This window comes from Loxodonta africana, chromosome 13 (genome assembly GCF_030014295.1).
Source record: "Loxodonta africana isolate mLoxAfr1 chromosome 13, mLoxAfr1.hap2, whole genome shotgun sequence".
In the NCBI taxonomy this organism is placed as follows: Eukaryota; Metazoa; Chordata; class Mammalia; order Proboscidea; family Elephantidae; genus Loxodonta; species Loxodonta africana.
In genome coordinates, this window is record NC_087354.1 from 84,682,317 (window position 1) to 84,706,357 (window position 24,041).

Sequence of the window (24,041 nt, forward strand, 5' to 3'; positions counted from 1 at the left end):
GACAGAGGAAAAAGACCACAACTTTCAGAACAAATCACACTTGAGTATGAAGAAAATGAAAATCCTCACAACTGAACTCATAAACAATCTTATGATAAATGGACAAAAATTTGAAATTGTTAACAATTTCATTCTGCTTGGATCAATGTTCATCAGGAAAGACCAATCACCAGAAATGGGAATCATGTTTGCTAAAGTAATAGTTGTTACGTGCCATCAAGTCAGTTTTGACTCACAGTGACCCCGTGTAGAAAAGAGCAAACATTGCCCAGTCCTATGCCATCCTCACAATTGTTGTCATGCTTGAGTCCATTGCAGCAGCCACGGTGTCGATCTATCTTGTTCAGGGCCTTCCTCATTTTCACTGACCCTCTACTTTACCAAGCCTTATGCCCGGGGGCTGGTCCCTCCTGACAATATGTCCAAAGTATATGAGATGAAGTCTTGCCATCCTTGCTTCTAAGGAGCATTCTGGCTGTACTTCTTCCAAGACGTATTTGTTCATTCTTCTGGCAGTCCATGGTCTATTCAATATTCTTCACCAACACCGTAATTCAAAAGGCATCAATTCTTCAGTCTTCCTTATTCATTGTCCAGCTTTCACACCCAAATGAGGCAAGTGAAAATACCATGGCTTGGGTGAGGCACATCTTAGTCCTTGAAGTGACATCTTTGTTTTTTAACACTTTTGCAGCAGATTTGCCCAATGCAATGTGTCATTTGATTTCTTGATGGCTGCTTCCATGGGCACTGATTTTGGATCCAAGTAATATGAAGTCCTTGACAACTTCAATCTTTTCTGTTTATCATGATGTTGCTCATTGGTCCAGTTGTGAGGATTTTTCTTTTCTTTATGTTGAGGTGTAATCCATACCGAAGGCTTCATCGATAAGTGTTCAAGTCCTCTTCACTTTCGGCAAGCAAGGTTCTGTCATCTGCATATCACAGGCTGCTAATGAGTCTTCCTCCAATCCTGATGCCCCTTTTTCTTTATATAGTTCGGCTTCTCAAAATATTTGCTCAACATACAGATTAAATAAGTATGGTGAAAGGATACAACCCTGACACACACATTTCCTAATTTTAAACCACAAAGTATTCCTTTGTTCTGTTCGAATGATTGCCTCTTGATCTATATGCATGTTCTGCATGAGCACAATTAAGTGTTCCGGCATTCCCATTCTTCGTAATGTTATCCATAATTTGTTATGATTCACAAAGTCAAATGCCTTTGCATAGTCAATAAAACACCATTAAACAGTTTTCTGATATTCTCTGCTTTCAGCCAGGATCCATCTGACATCAGCAATGATATCCCTCATTCCAAGTCCTCTTCTGAAACCAGTTTGAACTTCTGGTAGTTCCCTGTCAATCTACTGCTGCAACAGCTTTTGAATGATTTTCAGCAAAATTTTACTTGTCTATACTGTTCAATAATTTCCACATTCTTTGAAATGGGCATAAATAGGGATCTCTTCCAGTCAGTTGGCCAGGTAGCTGTCTTCCAAATTTCTCGGTAAAGATGAGTGAGCACTTGCAGCTCTGCATCTGTTTGTTGAAACATCTCAGTTGGGATTTCATCAATCCCTGGAGCCTTGTTTTTTGCCAATGCCTTCAGTGCAGCTTGGATTTCTTCCTTTAGTACCATCGATTCTTGATTATATGCTACCTTTTGAAATGGTTGAACTTCAACCAATTCTTTTTGGTACAGTGACCTTGTGTATTCCTTCCATCTTCTTGCATCATTTAATATTCTCCCCATAGAATCCTTGCAACTCGAGGCTTGAATTTTCTTTTAGTTCTTTCAGCTCAAGAATGTCGAGCATATTCTTCCCTGTTGGTTTTCCGACTGCAGGTCTTTGCACATTTAATTATAATACTTTGTCTTCTCAAGCTGCCCTTTGAAATCTTCTGTTCAGCTCTTCTGCTTCATCATTTCTTCCTTTTGTTTTAGTTAGTCTCTTTTCAAGGACAAGTTTCAGAGTCTCTTCTAACATCCATTTTGGTCTTTTCTTTCTTTCTCATCTTTTTAATGGCCTTTTGCTTTCTTCATGCTTTCTTCTTGATGTCATTCCACAACTAGTCTGGTCTTCGTTAGTGTTCAATGCGTCAAATCTGCTCTTGAGATAGTCTCTAAATTCAAGTGGGATATACTCAAGGTCATACTTTGGCTCTTGTGGACTTGTTTTAATTTTCTTCAGCTTCACCTTGAGCTTGCATACAAGCAATTGATGATGTGTTCCACAGTTAGCCCCTGGCCTTGTTCTGACTGATGAAATTGAGCTTTCCCATCGTCTCTTTCCATGGATGTAGTCAATTTGATTCCTGCATATTCCATCTGGTGAGGTCCATGTGTATAGTAACCATTTACGCTAGTGAAAAAAATGTATTGGCAATGAAGAAGTAGTTGGCCTTGCAAAATTCTATCATGCAATCTCCAGCATCGTTTCTATCACCAAGGCCGTATTTTCCAATTACCAATCATTCTACTTTGTTTCCAACCTTTGCGTTCCAATCACCAATTATCAATGCATCCTGATTGCATGTTTGATCAATTTCAGAATGCAGAAGTTGCTAACAACTTCAATTTCTTCATCATTGGCATTAGTGGTTGGTGTGTAAATTTGAATAACAGTCACGTTAACTAATCTTCCTTGTAGACGTATGGATATTATCCTATAACTGATGGCACTGTAATTGAGAATTGATCTTGAAATGTTCTTTTTGATGATGAATGCAATGTCATTCCTCTTCAATTTGTCATTTCCGGCATAGTAGCTCATATGATTTTTCGATTCAAAATGGCCAATATCAGTCCATTTCAGCTCACTAATGCCTAGAATATTTATCTTTATCAGTCCATTTTATTGTTGACAATTCCCTATTTTCCTAGATTCATATGTAGTACATTCCAGGTTCCAATTATTAATGGATGTTTGCAGCTGTTTCTTCTCATTTTGAGTCCGGCCACTTTAGCTAATGTAGGTCCCAAAGCTTGATTCCAAACTCATCATTAAGGTCGACTCCATTTTGAGTAGGCAGCTCTTCTCCAGGTGTATTTTGAGCATCTTCCAACCTGAGGGGTTCATCTTCTGGCACTATACGAGACAATGTTCTGCTGCTATCCATAAGGTTTCCATTGGCTAATCCTTTCAGAAATAGACCACCAAGTCCTTCCTCCTAGTCTGTCTTTGTCTGGAAGCTCAGCTGGAACTTGTCCACCCTGGGTGATTCTACTGATATTTGAAATACCAGTGGCATAGCTACCAGCATCACAGCAACACCCAAGTCACCACAGTATAACAAACTGACAGACACGTGCGGTTGTTAAAGTAGAGGGTCAGTGAAAATGAGGGAAGCCTTCAATAAGACAGATTGACACAATAGCTGTAACAATGGGCTCAAACACATCAAAGATCATGCTGATGTCACAAGACCAGGCAATGTTTAATTTTGTTATACTCAAAGTCACCACGAGTTGGAGCCAACTGGACTGCAACTAACAACAGTTACTATGTATAAAGCATTGTGCCATGATCTGTGAAGACTTCAAAAAAAAAAAAAAAATCAAATAGGGGAGACATATAAATAACAGAACCAAAAAGAGGAGGAATTGGGGAAGTGTGAACATTTTATTCAAAATAAGGGTTAAAAGCATTTTATTGTTGCATTTTTATTATACCATATATGACCATTTTATTCAAAATAAGGGTTAAAAGCATTTTATTGTTTTTATTGTAGCATTTTTATTATACCATATATAACACACATGCTAATTTTTTATTATTAATTTGATATTTTTAGCAGCTTGGAAGGAATTGAAATTTCAAATATCCAACGAAGGATGTTTAGACCTCTTAGGAATCTCTCCCACATGTAAGTAAATATTTTTCTAGTTCTTCACTTTGATTTTAACATGTTTTATGTATCTACTTGTATTACTATAACCCAGCACATCTATTAATATATTCTGACTAATTTGCCTAAACAATAATTAATTTTTTAACTTTGATATTGCAATAGGGTGATTTTTAGTTTTCCACAGTTTGACCAAATCTCATAGGGGACTTTTCTGAATGAAAGGAAACATGAGTGTGGAGGAAACCCACCTCAGTTCTGTAAGAAGTTCTCCTCAGCTCTGACACCAGATATCGCTGTTTGCCTAGGAAGCTAGCAATTTGTACACATAGTACAACTTCTACTGGGCGAAGATGTAGAAATTTATGTAAACAACATGAAATAATTATAAATAAATGTTTTACGTAAATGAAGGGAAGCAGGGAGAAATCCTCCCCAGGGAAAATTTCCCCCAATGTCTGTCAGGTGTCTGATCGAGTGTGCATGGAAAAATGGTAAACCTTGAAAATTCTCTCATCCAAAAAAATGTGTCTGGTTATACCATTGATTACATGCTTTAGAAACACTTTAATAAAATGCAATCTTATAGCAGGTACTAGAAAGATCTCAATGCCCTGGTAATTAATACTGGACAATTTAGAAAGTGTTATGTAAGCCGTCAACTCTAAAATATTGCTTATATTTTAAGTCTAATACAGGATACTCCATTTTTGTTTTCTATAATTCCTCAAAGAGAATGCTTATAAAACGTTCCTTGGTTGCACACCACATAAACATTCTGGCTAAATTAAACAAAATAGAATTATTAGAAGAAAATGGTATAGCTCCCAGAATCAAAAAAAACAGCTAAAGAAACAGACTAGATTTGGGCAGAAAACATGGATCTAGGAAGCAAGGATTTAAGGATCCAGGCACTGCTGGAATCCATTCAGTAAGAGGCAGAGTTTCAGGAGAGAGTCTTAATTGATCTTGCTTAGGATACTGTGGTTGGGGATGCCTCCAATGAAGGTCTCATTGTGATTTCTCACAAAATGGAGAAGTAATTCCCTCACAGGAAATGAGGACGCTATAACTGAAAAAGTGACTGGATGCTGGGCAGCCAAACTAACAAACAAATATCCATTATAATTCTGTTGGTGAAAGTAGAGCTTCAGCCTAGCACACGTGAAACAAAGTGAAATGGCAATCACTGCCTCCTCCTTCTTCGTGTCTTGCTCTCCTCCGCTTCAGTAGCTCACAGAGAAAATGGTGGGCAGATCAGGATAGGACAGGATGGAAATATCTGCAACCGAACTTGAATTTAAAAGGACCACATACTGTAATCATCAGGCTTTTATCTTTCATTACTATAGCTGTTTGTACTATAATGATCTTTTATCTTCTTTACCAGAGCACATGGCTTTAGAGACAAACAGATCTAATTTGAATTCCAATTTCTACATTTACAAGAAAATTTCTTACCAAATAATTCGACTTCACTGAAATTTCATATTCTTATATGGTGATACTAATACCTACCTCATGGAGTTGTGAGAATTTATTCCTGATACCTAGAAAAAGCTCAATAAATGATGTTAATGTTGCTAGCAATTATTGATTATCCAACTAGTGTCTTTATGAACAAGGGTGGTCTCTCTATTGATGAAAGAATTCATTCAATACTTATTGAATACCTACTGTACCAAAATCTAGTGTAAGAAATAGGCATGTTTCCAAATAGTAACAGATAACATGTTAGTTACACTGAGTCAACTCTGACTCACGGTGACCCCATGTACAACAGAACAAAGCATTGCCCAGTCCTACACCATCTTCATAATGGTTGATATGTTCAAATCTATTGTTACGGCCACTGTGTATTTTGGGTGTTTTCCAACATAAGGGGCTCATCTTTCAGCACTACATCAGGCAATATTCTCTTGTGATCCATAAGATTTTCACTGGCTAATTTTCAGAAGGAGATCACAAGGCCTTTCTTTCTAGTCTGTCTTAGTCTGGAAGCTCCATTAAAACCCGTCCAACATGGATGTCCCTGCTGGTATTTGACATACAGGTGGTGTAGCTTTCAGAGTCATAGCAACATGTAAGCCACTACAGTACCGCAAACTGACAGATGAGTGGTAGACAGATTACATAATAAATTCTGTAATAGAGAAGCCACAGAAGCACAAGAGGAGAAATCACTTAACTTAGATCAGCTGCAACAATAAGAGGAGCTATGTACCAGTGTATTTACAAGCACTAAACACTAAAATCCAATGTAAGTTTCCTTGGATAGATTAATTATTTTGAACAGTTTATATTCTAAGACATGTCTAACAGTTATATATTCATTATGCCAGCTTTCACCCACACATTCTTTTACAATAAAATCAAGTCAGTAAGAATTAAACTTAAGTTTAAAGCTTCACTATTTGTCATGGATTGAATCGTGTCCCCAAAAATGTGTGTCAACTTGGCCAGATCATGGTTCCCAGTATTGTGTGATTGTCCACCATTTTGTCATTTGATGTGATTTTCCTATATATTATAAATCCTGCTTCTATGATGTTAATCAGGCAGGATTGGAGCCAGTTATGTTAATGAGGCAGGACTCAATATACAAGATTAGGTTGTGTTTTAAGCCGGTCTCTTTTGAGATATAAAAGAGAGAAGCAAGCAGAGAGACAGGGAAATCTCACGCCACCAAGAAAGCAGCACCAGGAGCACAGCCATCCCATGGACCCGGGGTCCCTGTGCCTGAGAAGCTCCCCAACTGGGGAAGATTGATAACAAGAACCTCCCCCTGGAGCCGACAGAGAGAGAAATCCTTCCTCTATAGCTGGCACCCTGAATTCAGACTTCTAGCCTCCTAGACTGTGAGAGAATAAATTTCTCTTTGTAAAAGCCACCCACTTTTGGTATTTCTGTTATAGCATAACTAGATAACTATGACACCATTCCTAATGTTTTACATTCCTCTGAGGCTTGGGTTAGTACATTTTCTCTCTACAGAGAGAAATGTAGGGAAATAAATTAATGTATTGAAGTAAAATAAAAATCTTATTTTGCCCTCTCTTTGTACACCAGATATTTTAAGAAATTCCAGTACTGTGGCTATGCACCTCACGTCCGCAGCTGTAAACCAAACACTGACGGGATCTCATCTGTAGAGAATCTCTTGGCAAGCATTATTCAGAGAATATTTGTCTGGGTTGTATCTGCAGTTACATGCTTTGGAAACATCTTTGTTATTTGTATGCGACCTTATATCAGCTCTGAAAATAAGCTCCATGCCATGTCAATCATTTCTCTCTGCTGTGAGTATCTCCTGGTTGAAGAGAAATTAGAGTTTTAAAATATCCAAAAGCATTTGCTATTGGAAAATAAGTAAACTGATAGGGAGAGTTATGAGATTTAAATTTTTCGTCTTTGGTGTCATTTCCACATTTTCTACAATGAAAACAGAATTCTTTTAGGAAAGAAAACAAGAAGTTCTTAAAACAAGTCAATTCAGCCACATTACACAGAACAATGATGCTCTTATTTATTGGTTTTTCTCTCATACAGTGGCTCTGAAGTCGTAATATTTTATTAAAGCAACTATAATCTTTTATTTCTAATAAAATTGCAGCCTTCTATAGTCAAATTTTAACATCAAGAGTATTTACTTTTTTGCTTGCATGGCTAGTTCAAAACTGTTGAGTTAATAGCTAGTTGTTCCTTTGGTCTCTGAGCTACTAGAATCTTTTGCATTCATAATTTGAAAACTTTAAATAGGAAGAAAATGTTTTCGAGTGGTATTCGTTTTTTTAAGTTTTTGAAATATGATTGCAAAGTATCGTGTTAAATAAGAACTACAAAGAAAAGTAAGAAAGAAACCAGTCCACAAAGAGTTTATAGCCTGGGTCAAGAGGCCAAAAATTTACCCACACTCCCTCAAGTACCAGCGTCCGCATGTTAACTTTTGTTATGTATGCTGTCCAATGGCCCACCTCATCCTTCCTAAAGTCTACTATCTAATGAATTTTTTTTATTGCAAGCTATCTGAGAAACAACTCAGAAATAGTTTATATTTTGTATTGTTATCTACCAAATTTTGAGTAAGCTCAATTTCTCTAGTGACAGCTAGAGTATAACTTTAGTGTTTAGCAATCAAGATATGACATGGTGATGCACTTTTAGGAACTTTGGGTAGGATGCTTGTGCAGTTAAAAAACCTCATGCACCTTCTGATAGGTAATGTTTACTTAAAAAGCAAAGACACCACATAGTATGTCACAATGAGAGCTGATTCTCTGGGGTGAAAAAATCTAAAAATGTGCAGAGAAAGAAGTAAGAGCAGGAAGCTATGGAATCATAGAGAGTGATTTTACAGAGACCAGTTTTGTATAAATAATTTTATCCCCCCAAAATTTTACTGACTGAAAATCACTTCATAATTACTCATATCTTCCAAATTATAGACTTCGAAAGCTGTCGTCATTGATTTATCATAGCCACTTCTGAATTACTTTTTCTGGAATTTGAATGATGTCCTTAACTTGTTAGCCTAGGAGACTTTCAGTGGATGAGCTGAACCAAGTAATGACACCTCCGTCTCAGTGCCTAACTGAATACTCAACATAATTATATGTTTTTTTTTATTTATTCAACACTTCTAGGTGATAGAACTAAAATAGGAAATGAAACAGACAAGATTCCTGCTCCCAGAGACCTGTATTTTAGAGGAAAACAGACATTAAAAAATTTATTATGTAATTAACTGTAGAGGATAATATAAAAATGGTTATCAAGCAGAATTCATCAAGAGGTTCTCACCCATAAACAAATTCTTAGGAGTATAAAATTCACCCCTCTCCCAGAACAGAAGAAACTTGGCTATTTTTTATTAATATTAAAAATATTGCTGCTTGTTGATAATTCCGTTGTACCTATTTATTTCTCAAAATTTTGAAACTTACTGATCCCTGTAGGTGCCGACTGCTTAATGGGAATCTATTTATTTGTGATTGGAGCCTTCGACCTAAAGTTCCGTGGAGAATACAATAAGCATGCACAGCTGTGGACCGAGAGCATTCACTGCCAGCTTGTGGGATCTTTGGCCATTTTGTCCACAGAAGTATCCGTGTTACTGTTAACCTTTCTGACACTGGAAAAATATATTTGCATTGTATATCCTTTTAGATGTTTAAGACCTGGAAAATGCAGAACAATTATGGTTCTGATTCTCATTTGGACTGTTGGGTTTATAGTGGCGTTCATTCCATTGAGCAACAAGGAATTTTTCAAAAACTACTATGGCACCAACGGAGTATGTTTTCCTCTTCATTCGGAAGATACAGAAAGTACTGGAGCCCAGATTTATTCAGTGGCCATTTTTCTTGGTAAGAAATCTCAAATTAAAAGTCCTTTTATTCAAATGGTGCAATAAATAGGAATGTGAAACTCATTATACTTTCTAATATTTATAAATTTTTATTTCAGATCTTTCAATCAATATTTCCCAGTGAAAGTGGAGGTGGATTCTATTAGTATCCCCTAGAGGGATTTTTTTTTGTCCAAATTATTCCTTTATCTTATAAATTTCAACCTGGTACAGAGCTTAATAAGACAATAAACACTTGTGTTTCATGAATTTGCCCTCATAATATCAGGCAAAATATTTTTCGGTTCTTTGCCTTTATTATTTGAACTTAATAGTATTTGTTATCTTTTCAAATTCAAAGTAGCCAAAGTAGCCAAAGAAAGTAAACATACAGTGTTCTGAACCAGAAGTGTAAAATTATTCCCAAACTACAGTACAAAGTAATTGATACGAAAGAAATATTAGAAAGCTTAACAGGCTGAGGATTTTCATTGAGTCACTATAATTTCATTTTAAAATCAAACCTTCCATCATTCCTAGCAATGATACTTCAACTCAAAGAAATTTTATGATTTCTGTGCAACTGTAATAATCCTTTATTACAACAAACATGACCTATCTTCTTTTTAATACCTCTTAATACCTAAGAGTATTTTTTGAAAAAATATTTATATACATTAATAATATTCTTTGTGTTCTAAATAGGTATTAACTTGGCAGCATTTATCATCATAGTTTTTTCCTACGGAAGCATGTTTTATAGCGTTCATCAAAGTGCCATTACAGCAACTGAAATACGGAATCAAGTTAACAAAGAGATGATGCTTGCCAAGCGGTTTTTCTTTATTGTATTTACTGATGCGTTATGCTGGATACCCATTTTTATACTGAAATTTATGTCACTGCTTCAAGTAGAAATACCAGGTACAACTCTTTTTTTTTTCTTTCTGGAGAGAAATAAGCTCGTTTGTGTGATGTTCCTTTAAGTTAGAAGGTTAAGATCCTGAACACTGACTCATTTAAAGCATTGTAAGTCAGCGGCATATGTAATTCAGGCTCTGTTCATGAATAAAGTGTTTACTGTGAGGAAGCTGTTCAGTTCTTTTCATAAATTCCTGATAACACAATTAGAACAGAGGAAAAGTGACTCAAATAAATTGCACACAAAGTGTTGAAACTATGATTTATCCCTACTAGAGATGATCAGGAAGGAAAACAGGCCAAAACGATTATAAAATAGTTGATTTTGTTTCAGAATGTTAGGGATGAATTTTTGTAGGAATTTAGTTTCTTTTTTTTTTTTTAATTAATAAACTACTTTTTTAGGGCAGCTTTAAGTTTACAGAAAAATTGCATAGAAAGTACAGAGTTCCCGTATACCCCCTCTCCTCTTCACATACAAAGTTTTCCCTATTATTAACATCTTGTATTAATGTGGTACATTTGTTGCCATTGATTAACCAATATTGACACGTTATTATTAACTAAGATCCATAGTTTACATTAGGGTTCACCCTTTGTGTTGTAAAGTTCCATAAGTTCTAACAAATTCAAAAATACACCTTAACAAATTTAAAAGAATAAAAATCATACCAAGTGTGCTCTCAGAAACAATGGTATTAAAATAGGAATCAGTACCAGAAAAATAGTTATAAAATCACAAAATATTCAAAAAGTAAACAACAGATTTCTAAATAACATATGGGCTAAAGAATTCTCAAGAGATATTTTAAAATATTTTTAACTAAATGAAAATTAAAATACAACTTATCACAAAGTGTGAGGTAGAGGAAAATTTATAGCATCAAATGCATGCATTAGAAAATAAGGAAGGCAGAGGGTGAGCCAAGATGGCAGACTAGTCAGACACACTAAGCCATCCCTCTGCATCAAAGACCTGAAAAACCAAGTAAAACAGATAGAGATGTCAACCCTGGAACCCTGAGCCTTAAATGAAGGGATAAAATATTACATTAGAAGCCACTGATGGTAAGATGAAACTGATAGAAAACAATGAAGGAGTAGAAATAGACAGTGGATGTTCCCAGCCAAATGGCATAGCACAGCATGGTCATCTTGGAATAAACTCAACAAACCTGCACACAGAAAGGCATCTCCATGGAATTCCCAATAGAAGATAGAGGTATGGCATGGACACACCCAGGGCTAAGTAAGACCACATTTGCTGGCTGCAACTCAAGGAGGAGCCCTGATTCTCTCATCCAGTAACCACAGAAGCATATGCCTGCAACCCCCACCCTCCTAACTGTCCCATCCTGGCAGCCCCATCTTCCAGGAACCACTGTACTAACCCAACCTATTCCCCTCCTCCATCTAGCCACATCTGCCCCTGCCTTCACCCCCCTCCTGCTTGTCTCCTCAGCCCCACCGGCTAGACCCCACATACCTCTCCGCCAGCTAAGCCCCCACATTGCCATACTCTACAGCACCAAGGAAAATCAGCCCAGGTCCAGGAGCCCTCCCTGCCAGCTCGGCCACTGCATTACTGTCCTCTGTGGCCCTGTGGAGAACCAACACAGACCCCAGATCTCCTGTCAGTCAGCTCGGGCCCCACCCCACTGCACTACATGGCACTGAAGGGAACCAGCCCCACTCCAACCCGTGGCTCCAGCCCAGTTCACCCTGTAGACAAAAAACACATCTCCCCCCCTTCCCCTCCCCCACTGGACCTGTCCTGTTGCACCATAGCAGAGTGACCACTATTACACACCCAGATAAGGTGGTAAGAATTATTGTGCCTACAGACACCAGCAAGCAACAAAGCACATGCAGCCCACCTGCCCAAACACAACCAAACAAAACAAAAAGCAGGATGAAACAAAGAAACCTACAATCAATTAAACAAAGAAAATAAAACCCGAATGTTCAGAGACAGCAGAAAATATCAAAACATATTTTTAAAAAAGCACAAGATGGCTCCTGTAAGTGATCAAAATAAAGCACCAGATGACCTTCCAGCAGAAGAAAAGGCACTGAACTACCTCATAGGGAATTCAATAGTCTAATATTCAGGGCTCTTCAAAAGCTTACAAAAGCGGTCAAGGAAAACACAGATAAAACCCACCAAAATGCAGCCAATCAAGGAAAACACAGACAAAGCAATAGAAGAAATGTGGAAAATGATACAAGAACACAATGTCAAAATAAATAAACAATTTGAAATCATACAGAAACTGCAATTAGAAATCCAAAGATAAACAACAAAATTTCAGAAATGGACTACGCAATAGAAGACATTAGGAACGAATCTGAAGCAATGAAAGACAGAATCAGCAAACTTGAAGACAAATGCATGGATACCACTTTGTTAGATGAAAAATCAGAGAAAAGAATGAAGAAACTATGAGAGTGATATGGGATACAATCAAGAGCAAAAATTTACATGTGGTTGAAGTTCCAGAACAGGTGGAGAAAACAGAAAACACAGAGAGGATCACTGAAGATCTGCTGACAGAAAACTTCCCTAATATCATGAAAGATGAAAAGCTGACCATCCAAGAAGCTTAACGAACCCCATATAGGACAGACCGTGAAAGACAGTCATCAAGACATATCATAATCACACTCAGCAAAATTAAAGACAAAGGAAGAATCTTGAGAGCAGCTTGAGAAAAAAGTCACATACAAAGGGGAAACAATAAGACTAACCTCTGGTTATTTGGCAGAAACCATGCAGGCAGGAAGGCAATGGGATGATATATAAAAAACTTGAAAGAAAAACTTGCCAACCAATAATAAAATAACCTGCAAACTCTCTCTGAAATATGATGGTGAAATTAGGACATTTTCAGATAAACAGAAATTAAGGAAATTCATAAACCCAAACCAAATTACAAGAATTATTAAAGGGAGTCCTCCATGGGAAAATAAACAACATCAGAGGACAACTTGAATCTAGAACACAGGTCAGTATCGGTCAAATACCAACCTAGGTAATGAGCTCTCAAGGATAAAACAAAACTAAAAGATTCAAGATAGGGAACTAGAGATGTCAATCTGTAAATGATGACAGCATCAGAACAATAAAAGGGGGGATCTGTAGCATAAGCATAGAACTTTCAAATGGAGAGGAAGCCAAGGAAATGTCAAGTAATACAAGACTCGTTCAAACTTAGGAAGATAAGGGTAAATTTCAAGGCAACCACAAAGGAAGTAAAGAAACCTACTCATCAGAATAAAGAAGAAAAACATAAAGTCTCATTAAACACAAAATCTGCCGTAACAAAAGAAATGAAAAGAAATTCCATGAATAAAAGGAGAGTAAGAAGAATGAATGAAGAAAACCTCCGTGCCATAAAATGACAGCATTAATCTCACACTTATCAGTAATCACACTGAATGTAAATGGCTTAAATGCACCCACAAAGACACAGAGTGACAGGATGGATTAAAAAACGTGACTCATCCAATAGTTAAGTGGTAACCCTGGTAAATGATAAGAGAGTACTCAATATTGTGGAAGTCAGCACAACTTGACTAAGGCAAAGTTATAGACGCTTCATAGACACGTACACCCAAACACCTTGAGGGACCACGTTACTGGGGCTGAAGGCTGGGGATTGTGGTCTCAGGAGACATCTAGCTCAGTTGGCATAACATAGTCTATTTAAAAAAAGTGTTTCATATTTGAATATGCAGTGAGTAGAGTCTGGGGTATTAAAGGCTTGTGGGCGACCATCTAAGATACTCTATTGGTCCCACCTGGTCTAGAGCAAAGGAGAATGAAGAAAACCAAAGATACAAGGAAAATATTAGTTCAAGGGACTAATAGGCCACAAGTACCACAGCCTCCACCAGACTGAGTCCAGCACAGCTAGATGGTGCCTGGCTACCATCACCAACTGTACTGACAGGGATCACAATAGAGGGTCCAGGACTGAGCTGGAGAAAATTGTAGAACAAAATTCTAACTCACAATAAAAGACCAGACTTACTAGCCTGAAAGAAACTGGAGAAACCCCAAAAGTATGGCTCCCAGACACCCCTTTTACTCAACACTGAAGTCACTTCTGAGGTTCACGTTTCAGCCAAAGATTATACAGGCCTATAAAACAAACAATAATACACACAGTTCAACCATGTATATGAGATTAAACAGACACACAAGCTGAGGGGCAAGGATGAGAAGGCAGGAGGAGGCAGGATAAGTGGACAAATAAAAATGGGGAACCCAGGTTTGAGAAGGGAAGAGTGTCATGGGGTTCACAACCAATGTCACAAAACAACATGTGCATTAATTGTTTACTGAGAAAATAATTTGTTCTGTAAACCTTCACCTAAAACACAATTAAAAAAAAAAAATGATCCATCAATATGCTGTGTACAAGACAGGGATCTTAGACGCAAAGACATAAATATATTAACTATATTATATTAAAATATATTAAAAATCTAAGGATGGAAAAAATACATTAAAAATCTAAGGATAAAAAAAAAATATTAAGCAAAGAGCAACCAAAAAAAACTGCAGGAGTGGCAAGACCAATGTCAAATAAAATAGACTTTAAGCCAAAATCCACCATAAAAGACAAGGAAGGACATTATATAATGATTAAAGGAACAATCCATCTTGATGACATCACAATAATAAATATTTATGCACCTAAATACAGGGTTCCAAAATACACAAACTCTAACAGCACTGAAAGAAGAAATTGACAGTGCCAAAATAATAGTAGGAGACTTCAACACACCACTCTCAGTAAAGTACAGAACATCTAGAAAGAAACTCACCCAAGGTAGAGAAGATTTAAAGAACACAATCAACCATGTTGACCTCATAGACATATACAGAACACTCCACCCAACAGCAGCAAAGTATACATTCTTTCCCAATGCACATGGAACATTCTCTAGAACAGACCACATCTTAGGCCACAAAGCAACCCTCAACATAATCCAAAACACTGAGATACCACAAAGCATCTTCTCTTATCATAATGCCATAATGGTAGAAATTAATAACAGGAAGAGCAAGGGGAAAAAGTCAAAAATGAAAACCGAATAACACCTTCCTTAAAAACAATTGGATAACAGAAGAAATCAAAGATGGAATCAAAAGATTTATAGAATTAAATGAAAATGGGAACACATCATACCAAAACCTTTGGGACACAGCAAAGGCAGTGCTCAGAGGTCATTTTATAAGAATAAATGCACACATCCAAAAAGAAGAATGGGCCAAAATCAAAATGTTAGCCCTAGAATGTAGACAAATAGAAAGAGAACAGCGAGAAAAGCCTACAGCCACCAGAAGATAGGAAGTAATAAAGACCAAAGCAGAAATAAATGAAATAGAGAATAGAAAAACAATAGGAAAAAATCAACAAAAGCTGGATCTTTGAACGGATCAACAAAATCAACAATCTGTTGGCCAAACTGACAAGCAAAACAGGAGGAGAAGTAAATAAACCAAATCACAAATGAAACGGGGGACATTACAGCAGACCCAAATGAAATAAAAAGGATCATAAGAGAAAAAAAAAAAGAGAGTACTATGAAAAACTATACTCCAAGAAATTTGAAATCCCAGAGGAAATGGGAAAATTTCTAGAAACACACCACCTACTTAAACTATCACCAACTAAGGATGAAAATCTGAACAGACACATAACAAGAGAAGAGATTGAAAAGGTAATTAAAAAAAAAAAAAAAAAAAACTCCCAACAACAACAACAAAAAAGCCCTGGCCCAGATGGCTTCACTGGAGAATTCTACCGAACATTCAGAGAAGAGCTTGTGCCAGTACTATTCAAACTATCTCAGAACATAGAAAAGGAAGGAATACTTCAGAATTCATTCTATGAAGCCACCCTGACCCTGATACCAAAATCATGCAAAGACACCAAAAAAAAAAAAAAAAGAAAATTACAGACTAATATCTCTCATGAATATACATGCAAACATTTCTCAAAAAAATTCTAGCCAATAGAATTTAGCATCATATAAAAAATAATAATAACACACCATGACCAAGTGGGATTCAACCAGGTATGCAAGGATGGTTCAACACTAGAAAATCAAACAGCGTAATCCACAACATAAATAAAATGAAAGAAAAGAATCATGTGATCATCTCAATCAATGCGAAAAAGGCATTCGATAAAGTCCAACACCCATTCCTGATAAAAACTCTTAATAAAATAGGAACAAAAGGGAAATTCCTCAACATAATAAAGGGCATCTATACAAAACCAGAGCCCTGGTGGTGCAGTGGTTAAGCATTCAACTGCTAACCAAAAGGTCCTTAGCTCAAATCCACCAGCCACTCCTTGGAAACCCTATGGGGTAGTTCTACTCTGTCTATAGAGTCGCTGTGAGTTGAAATCAGCTTGATGACAATGGGTTATACAAAAGCACAGCCAACATCACTCTCAACGGAGAGAGGCTGAAAACATTCCTCCTGAGAATGGGAACAAGACAAGAATGCCCTTCACCACCACTCTTATTTAACATTGTGATAGAAGTCCCAGCTAGAGCAATAAGACAAGAAAAAGAAATAAAGGGCATCCAATTTGGGAAGGAAGAGGTGAAACTATCCCTATTGGCAGATGATATGATACTATACATGCTGTAGTTGTTGTTAGGTGCCATCGAGTCAGTTCCAACTCATAGCGCACCTATGCATGACAGAAGGAAACATTGCCCAGTCCTGGGCCATCCTCACAATTGTTGCTATGCTTGAACCCATTGTTGCAGCCACTGTATCAATCCATCTTGTTGAGGGTCTTCCTCTTTTTCACTGACTGTCTCCTTTACTAAGCATGAAGTCCTTTTCCAGGGACTGATCCTTCCTGACAACATGTCCAAAGTATGTGAGACATAGTCTCATCATCCTTGCTTCTAAGAAGCATTCTGGTTGTACTTCCTCCAAGACAGATTTGTTCATTCTTTTGATTCAATATTCTTTGCCAACAACACAGTTCAAAATCATCAACTCTTCTTCGGTCTTCCTTAAAGTCAGGAAAGCTGTGTGTCAGGGTTGTATCCTTTCACCATACCCATTCAATCTGTATGCTGAGCAAATAATCTGAAAAGCTGGACTATATGAAAAAGAATGGGGCATGAGGGGAAGATGAAGGCTCATTAACAACCTGCATTATGCAGATGACACGACCTTGCTTGCTGAAAGTGAAGAGGACTTGAAGCACTTATTCATGAAGATCAAAGACCACAGCCTTCATTATGGATTACACCTCAACATAGAGAAAACAAAAATCTTCAAAACTGGACCAATTAGCAACATCATGATAAATGGAGAGGAGATTGAGGTTGTCAAGAATTTCTTTTACTTGGATCCACAATCAACACCTGTGGAAGCAACAGCCTAGAAATCAAAAGATGCATTGCACTGGGCAAATTTGCTGCAAAATATCTCTTTAAAGTTTTGAAAAGCAAGGATGTCACCTTGAGGACTAAGGTGTGCCTGACCCAAGCCATGGTGTTTCCAATATCTCATATGCATGCGAAAGCTGGACGATGAATAAGGAAGACACTATGCATAGAGAACCCTAAAGACTCTACAAGAATACTACTGAAACTAATAGATAGTTTCTGCAGAGTGGCAGGATACCATATAAACATACAAAAATCAGTAGGATTCCTATACGCCAATAAAAAGAACTACAAAAAGGAAATCAGGAAAGCAATATCATTTATTATAGCCCCTAAAAAAAATGAAATACTTAGGAATAAGTCTAACAGGGATGTAAAAGAACTACAGGAAGAAACTGCAAAACAATACTGCAAGAAACCAAAATAGACCTACATAAATGGAAAAAGAGACCACATTCACAGATGGGTAGAATTGACATTGTAGAAATGTCAATTCTATCCAAAAAAATCTACAAACAATGCAATCCTAATTTAAATAACAACAGCATTCTTTAATTTGATGAAAAAACTAATCATCATCTTTATATGGAAATGAAAGAGGTCCCTATAGGGAAAGCATTATCAAAGAAGAAAAATAAAGTAGGAGGCCTCACTCTACCTAATCTTAGAACCTGCTATACAGCCATGGTAGTCAAAACAGCCTGGTACTGGTATAATGACAGACGAGTTGACCAAAGGACCAGAATCGAGAACCCAGATGAAAATACATCTACCTACGGTTAGCTGATCTTTGACACAGGCCCAAAGTCCATTAAATGGCGAAAAGACAGTCTTTTTAACAAACGGTACTGGCAAAACTAAATGCCCATCTATAGAAAAGTAAAACAGGATCTATGCTTCACATCATACCCAAAACTAATACAAAATGTATCAAAGATCTAAATATAAAACCACAAACTGTAAGATCATGGAAGAAAAAACAGGGACAACACTATGGGCCCTAATATACAGCACAAATAGGATACAAACCATAACAATACATAAACACCAGAAGATAAGCTAGATAACTGGGATTGTCTAAAAATTAAACACTTATGCTCATCAAAAGACTTCACCAAAAGAGTAAAAAGAGAACCTAAAGACTGGGAAAAAATTTTGATTATGACATGTCCAACAAAGATCTGATCTCTAAAATCTGTGGGAAAATCCAACACCCCTACAACAAAGTAAAAATTACAAAATGGGCAAAGGATATGAACAGACACTTCACCAAAGACACTCAGGCAGCTAACAAACACATGAAATATTCGAGATCACTAGCCATTTGAAAAACGCAAATCGAAACTACAGTGAGATATCATCTCACCCTGACATTACTGGCACGAATAAAAAAACAGAAAATAACGAATGTTGGAGAAGTTGCAGGGAGCTTGGAACTCTTATGCACCGCAAGTCTGAATGCAAAATAGTACAACCACTTTGGAAAATGATATGGCACTTCCTTAAAAGCTAGAAATAGAAATACCATATGATCCAGCAATCTCACTTCTAGGAATATATCCTAAAGAAATAAGAGCCATCACATAAATAGACATATGCACACCAATGTTTGTTGCAGCATTATTCACAATAGCAAGAAGATGGAAACAACCTAAATGTCCATCAGCAGATGAATGGATAAACAAACAATGGTATATACACACAGTGGAATACTATGTAACAATAAAAACGATGAATCTGTGAAACATCTCACAACATAGATGAATCTGGAGGGCATTATGTTGAGTGAAATAAGTTAATCACAAAAGGACAAATACTGTATGAGATTACTATTATAAAAACTCATGAAAGAGACACAGAAAGACAACCTTTGATGGTTACAAGGGATGGGAAGAGTAGGGAGAGAAAAACACTAACTAGATAGTAGACAAGTGTTAACACTGGTGAAGGGTAAGACAGTACACAATACCGAGGAAGTCAGCATAACTTGACCAAGGTAAAGTCACGGAAGTCACAGACTCATCCAAACTTCCTGAGGGACTGATTTACTAGACCGAGTTGCTGGGGACTATGGTCTCAGGGGACATCTAGCTCAACTGACATAACGTAGTTTATAAAGAAAATGTTCTACATCCAAAAATTTGAGTAGCGTCTGGCGTCTTTAAAGCCTGTGAGCAGCCATCTAAGATACATCCACTGGTCCCATCCTGGCTAGAGCACAGGAAAATGAAGAAAACCAAAGATACAAGGGAAAGATTTGCCTAAAGGACTAATGGACCACAACCTCCACCAGACTGAGCCCAGAACAACTAGGTGGTGCCTGACTACCATCACCAACTGCTCTGACAGGGATCATAATAGAGGATCACGGACAGAGAAGGAGAAAAATGTAGAACAAAATTCAAATTCACACACACACACAAAAAAACCCAGACCTTCTGGTCTGACAGAGACTAGAGAAACTGAGAGTATGGACCCCAGACACCCTTTTAACTCAGTAATAAAGTCACTCCCGAGGTTCACCCTTCAGCCAAAGATTAAACAGGTCTATAGGACAAATATAGAAACTGGATAGGACAAATAAGGGACCCCTGGTAGCATAGTGGTTAAAGAGCTCGGCCGCTAACTAAAAGGCCGGCAGTTTGAATTCATCAGCCACTTCTTAGAAATCCTATGGGGCAGTTTTACTCTGTCCTATAGGGTCACATAGGGTCACTATGAGTTGGAATCACCTCATTGGCAACAGGTATAGGGCAAATAATAACACACATGAGGTATGTGCTTTGTTATTCAATCTCGTATAGGATTGCAAAAGCAAAGCCAAGACAGGCAGGGACAGGAAAACTGGACAAATGGAAACAAAGAACCCAGGGTGGAGAAGAGGAGAGTGTTGTCACATCAAGGGGTTGGCAATCGATGTCTCAGAACAATTCGTGTATTGTTTAATGAGAAACTAATTTGCTCTGTAAACTTTCACCTAAAGCACAATAAAAAGAAAGTAAGAAAGATATAAAATCAATAATCTAAGCTTGCATTTTAGGAAACTAGAAAAAGAAGGCCAAACTCAATCCAAAGTAATCAAAAGAAAAGAAATAATAAAAATTAGAGCAAAAATCATTGAAATCGAGAATAGAAAATTAACAGAGAAAATCAACAAAATCAAATGCCGGTTCTCTGACAAGATCAATAAAATTGATAAGCCTCTAGCCAGCTAACCAATAAAAAATGAAGAAGACACAAATTATTCCTATCATAAATGAAATAAGAGGCCATCACTATTCAACCCATGGATATTAAAAGGATAATAAAGGAATATTATGAACAACTCTATACCCACAAATTTGATAACTTATATGAAATTCACCAATTCCTTAAAATATAAAATCTACCAAAACTCACACAAGGAAAAACAGATAATCTAAATAGGCCTATATCTATTAAAGAAATTGAATCAATAATTAATAACCTTCCAAAACAGCAAGTGCCAGGCCCAGATGGATTCACTGATGAATTCTACTAAACATTTAAAAAAGAAATGACACCAATTCTCTTTAATCTCTTCCATAAAGTAGAAGCAGAGTGATGCTTTCTAACTCATTCTATGATACCAGCATTACCCGAAGATACTACAAGAAAGGAAAATTATTGACCAACATATCATGAACATAGATGGAAAATCCTTGACAAAATATTAGCAAATTGAATTAAAAAAAAAAAAAACTGCTATCAAGTCAATTCTGACTCATGGCAACCCCATGTGTTACAGTGTAGTGAATTAGTCATCACAACTAAGTAGAATTTATTCTACATATGCAAGGTCCAACATTCCACGATCAATTAACACAGCCCATCTCATCAACAGGCTAAAGAAAAATCATATGATCATATCAATACATGTACAAAAAGGATTTGACAAAATCTGACACCCATTTATGATAAGAACTCAGCGAAATAGGAACAGAAGACTTCCTCAACCTGATAAAGAACACCAAACAAAAACCTACAGCTAACATCATACTTAATTGTGGCAAACTAGATGCTTTCTCCCTAAGATTCAGGGCGAAAAAGGCAAGGAGGATATCCCGCCTCTAACCGCTCCAGTTCAACATTGTACTGGAAGTCCCAGCTAATGCAATAAGACAAGAAATGAAAGAAACAGTATACAGATTGGAAAAAAAGAAATAAAACTGTCTTAGTCCACAGATGACATGACTGTCTATAGAAAATTCCAAAGAATCAACAAAAAATAAAAACTTCTGGAAATAATAAGCAATTACAGCAAGTTGGCAAGATACAAGGTTAATCAATGGAAGTAAATTACTTTTCTATATACTGGCAAAAAACAATTAGAATTTGAAATTAAAACACAACACCATTTACATTAACCAAAACCAAACCCGTTGCCGTCGAGTTGATTCCGACTCACAGTGACTCTATAGGACAGAGTAGAACTGCCCCACAGGGTTCCCAAGGAGTGCCTGGTCGATTCCAATCGCTGACATTTTGATCAGCAGCCGAGCTCTTAACCACTGTGCCAACTCCCTCCCCCAAAAATGAAGTACTTAGGTATAAATTTAACAAAATAACGCGCAAGATCTATGTGAGGAATTAGAACACTCTAATGAAAGAAATCAATCAAAGATCTAAATAAACGGAGAAATATTCCATGCATACAAATGTTTATAACGGCTATATTCATAATTGCCAAAACTTGGAAGCAACCAAGATGTTCTTCTGTAGTGAATGGATAAACTGAGGTGCGTCCATACAATGGAATATTATTCAGCAATAAAAACAAATGAGATATCAGGGCACAAAAAGTCATGGAGGAACCTTAAACACATATTGCTAAGTGAAAGAAGCCGGTCTGAAAAGACTTGACTGTATGATTCCAACTATGTGACATTCTAAAAAAGGCAAAACTATTTAAAAAAAAAAAAAAAAAAAACAATGCAGTCAAGCCAATTCGGACTCGTAGCGACCCCTAGGCAAAACTACAGGGACAATAAAAAGATCAGTGGTTGCCAGGGGGTTTGGGAGGGGTGAGTGTGGTGGGAGAAAAGGCGGGATGAACAGGTGGAGCACAAGAGATTTTTATGAAGAGATTTTTATGGTGATGAATATGTCCTGATACCGTAATGGTGAATACATGACATCAGGATATCACACCTTTGAAATTTACTTCTGTTGTCATATGTGGGTGCGGGTTTGTGTGTGTGTGTGTGTGTGTGTGCACATTTAGACACTCATTAAGGTGACTAGATTTCTTCTGGAATACATGTCAATTTAGAGAGCATTGCCCTAGAGAGTAGAAGATCAAAGACAAAAACACTCTTGGTGTTTAAAAAGAATGTGCAGATATCCCGTTGCCTTCCTTTGTAATAAAGCATATATTCACATTTTAAAAGTTATAAACACATAATTGTTTTTATCCCATGGTTGCTGGTGATAGTATCTTACATTTTTTGAGCAACAAGAAATAAAATATCACCAATTAAATTCTAATAAAAATCCAAGTATTTGGTAGTTGCATGCATACTACAATGATTTTCCAGGTAGTGTTAGCTGAAGATGTTTTGCTGAAATAAATGGTCAAAAGCCTAAAAATGCCATATCTATTTTTAAAATAAAATAAATAACAGAAAAGATATTAAGGATAAGTGTACATATTCTGAGAAACACTACTTGTGCTTTCCAGTAATTATACATTTGAAAACAGTATGATTAAAATACTAAACAATATTGTTTTTCATAAAGTGGAACCATGTTACAATATGTAATGATTTTGAGGGATATATTTCTACCTAATGGTATACTTTTGTTGATATATTCAAGAAAATTTACCTAGCAAAGGCTCCTGTTCTTTTGCAACACCACCATGGCCCTCCAACACTGGGACTCTGGAAAGACATTCTGGAAACACATATACACTTGGTATTTAATTACGTAACATCAAAGGAAAAAAACAATTAAGACTTTAAAGGAGTATGGGGAAAAAAACAAGGAAAAGTGTTTTTAGACATCATAAACTAGGCCATATATAAACGCTAAAACTACTTCATTTTTCTCTTTCAGGTACCATAAACTCTTGGGTAGTGATTTTTATTCTGCCTATCAACAGTGCTTTGAATCCAATTCTCTACACTCTGACCACGAGACCATTCAAAGAAATGGTCCATCAGATTTGGTTGAACTACAGACAAAGAAGGTCTGTTAGTAGCAAAGGCAGTCAGAAAACATATGCTCCATCGTTTATTTGGGTGGAAATGTGGCCCCTACAAGAGATGCCATCTGAGTTAATGAAACCGCCTCTTTGCACAGACCCCTGTGAAATGTCACTGATTTCTCAGTCAACTAGACTCAGTTCCTATTCGTAAGGGATTCTGAAAGCCATCTCTTCACAGAACACTGGGGGTGTTTCATTGTGGATTTACTGGTATGAAATAAATACCACTAGATTAGCAGTTTATAATAATGACCA

General features: G+C 36.9%; 1 protein-coding gene across 1 annotated transcript in view; it reads left to right on the plus strand.

Annotated features, from left to right (window-relative positions):
• Positions 1-23,937, plus strand: part of RXFP1 (relaxin family peptide receptor 1) — a 115,076-nt gene extending 91,139 nt beyond the window's left edge. Inside the window, exons 15-19 of the mRNA XM_064296157.1 lie at positions 3,805-3,876; positions 6,928-7,157; positions 8,814-9,224; positions 9,911-10,129; positions 23,636-23,937. Coding sequence (XP_064152227.1) covers positions 3,805-3,876; positions 6,928-7,157; positions 8,814-9,224; positions 9,911-10,129; positions 23,636-23,937 — 1,234 coding nt within the window. The remainder of the gene's footprint in view (positions 1-3,804; positions 3,877-6,927; positions 7,158-8,813; positions 9,225-9,910; positions 10,130-23,635) is intronic.
• Positions 23,938-24,041: the final 104 nt, after the last annotated feature.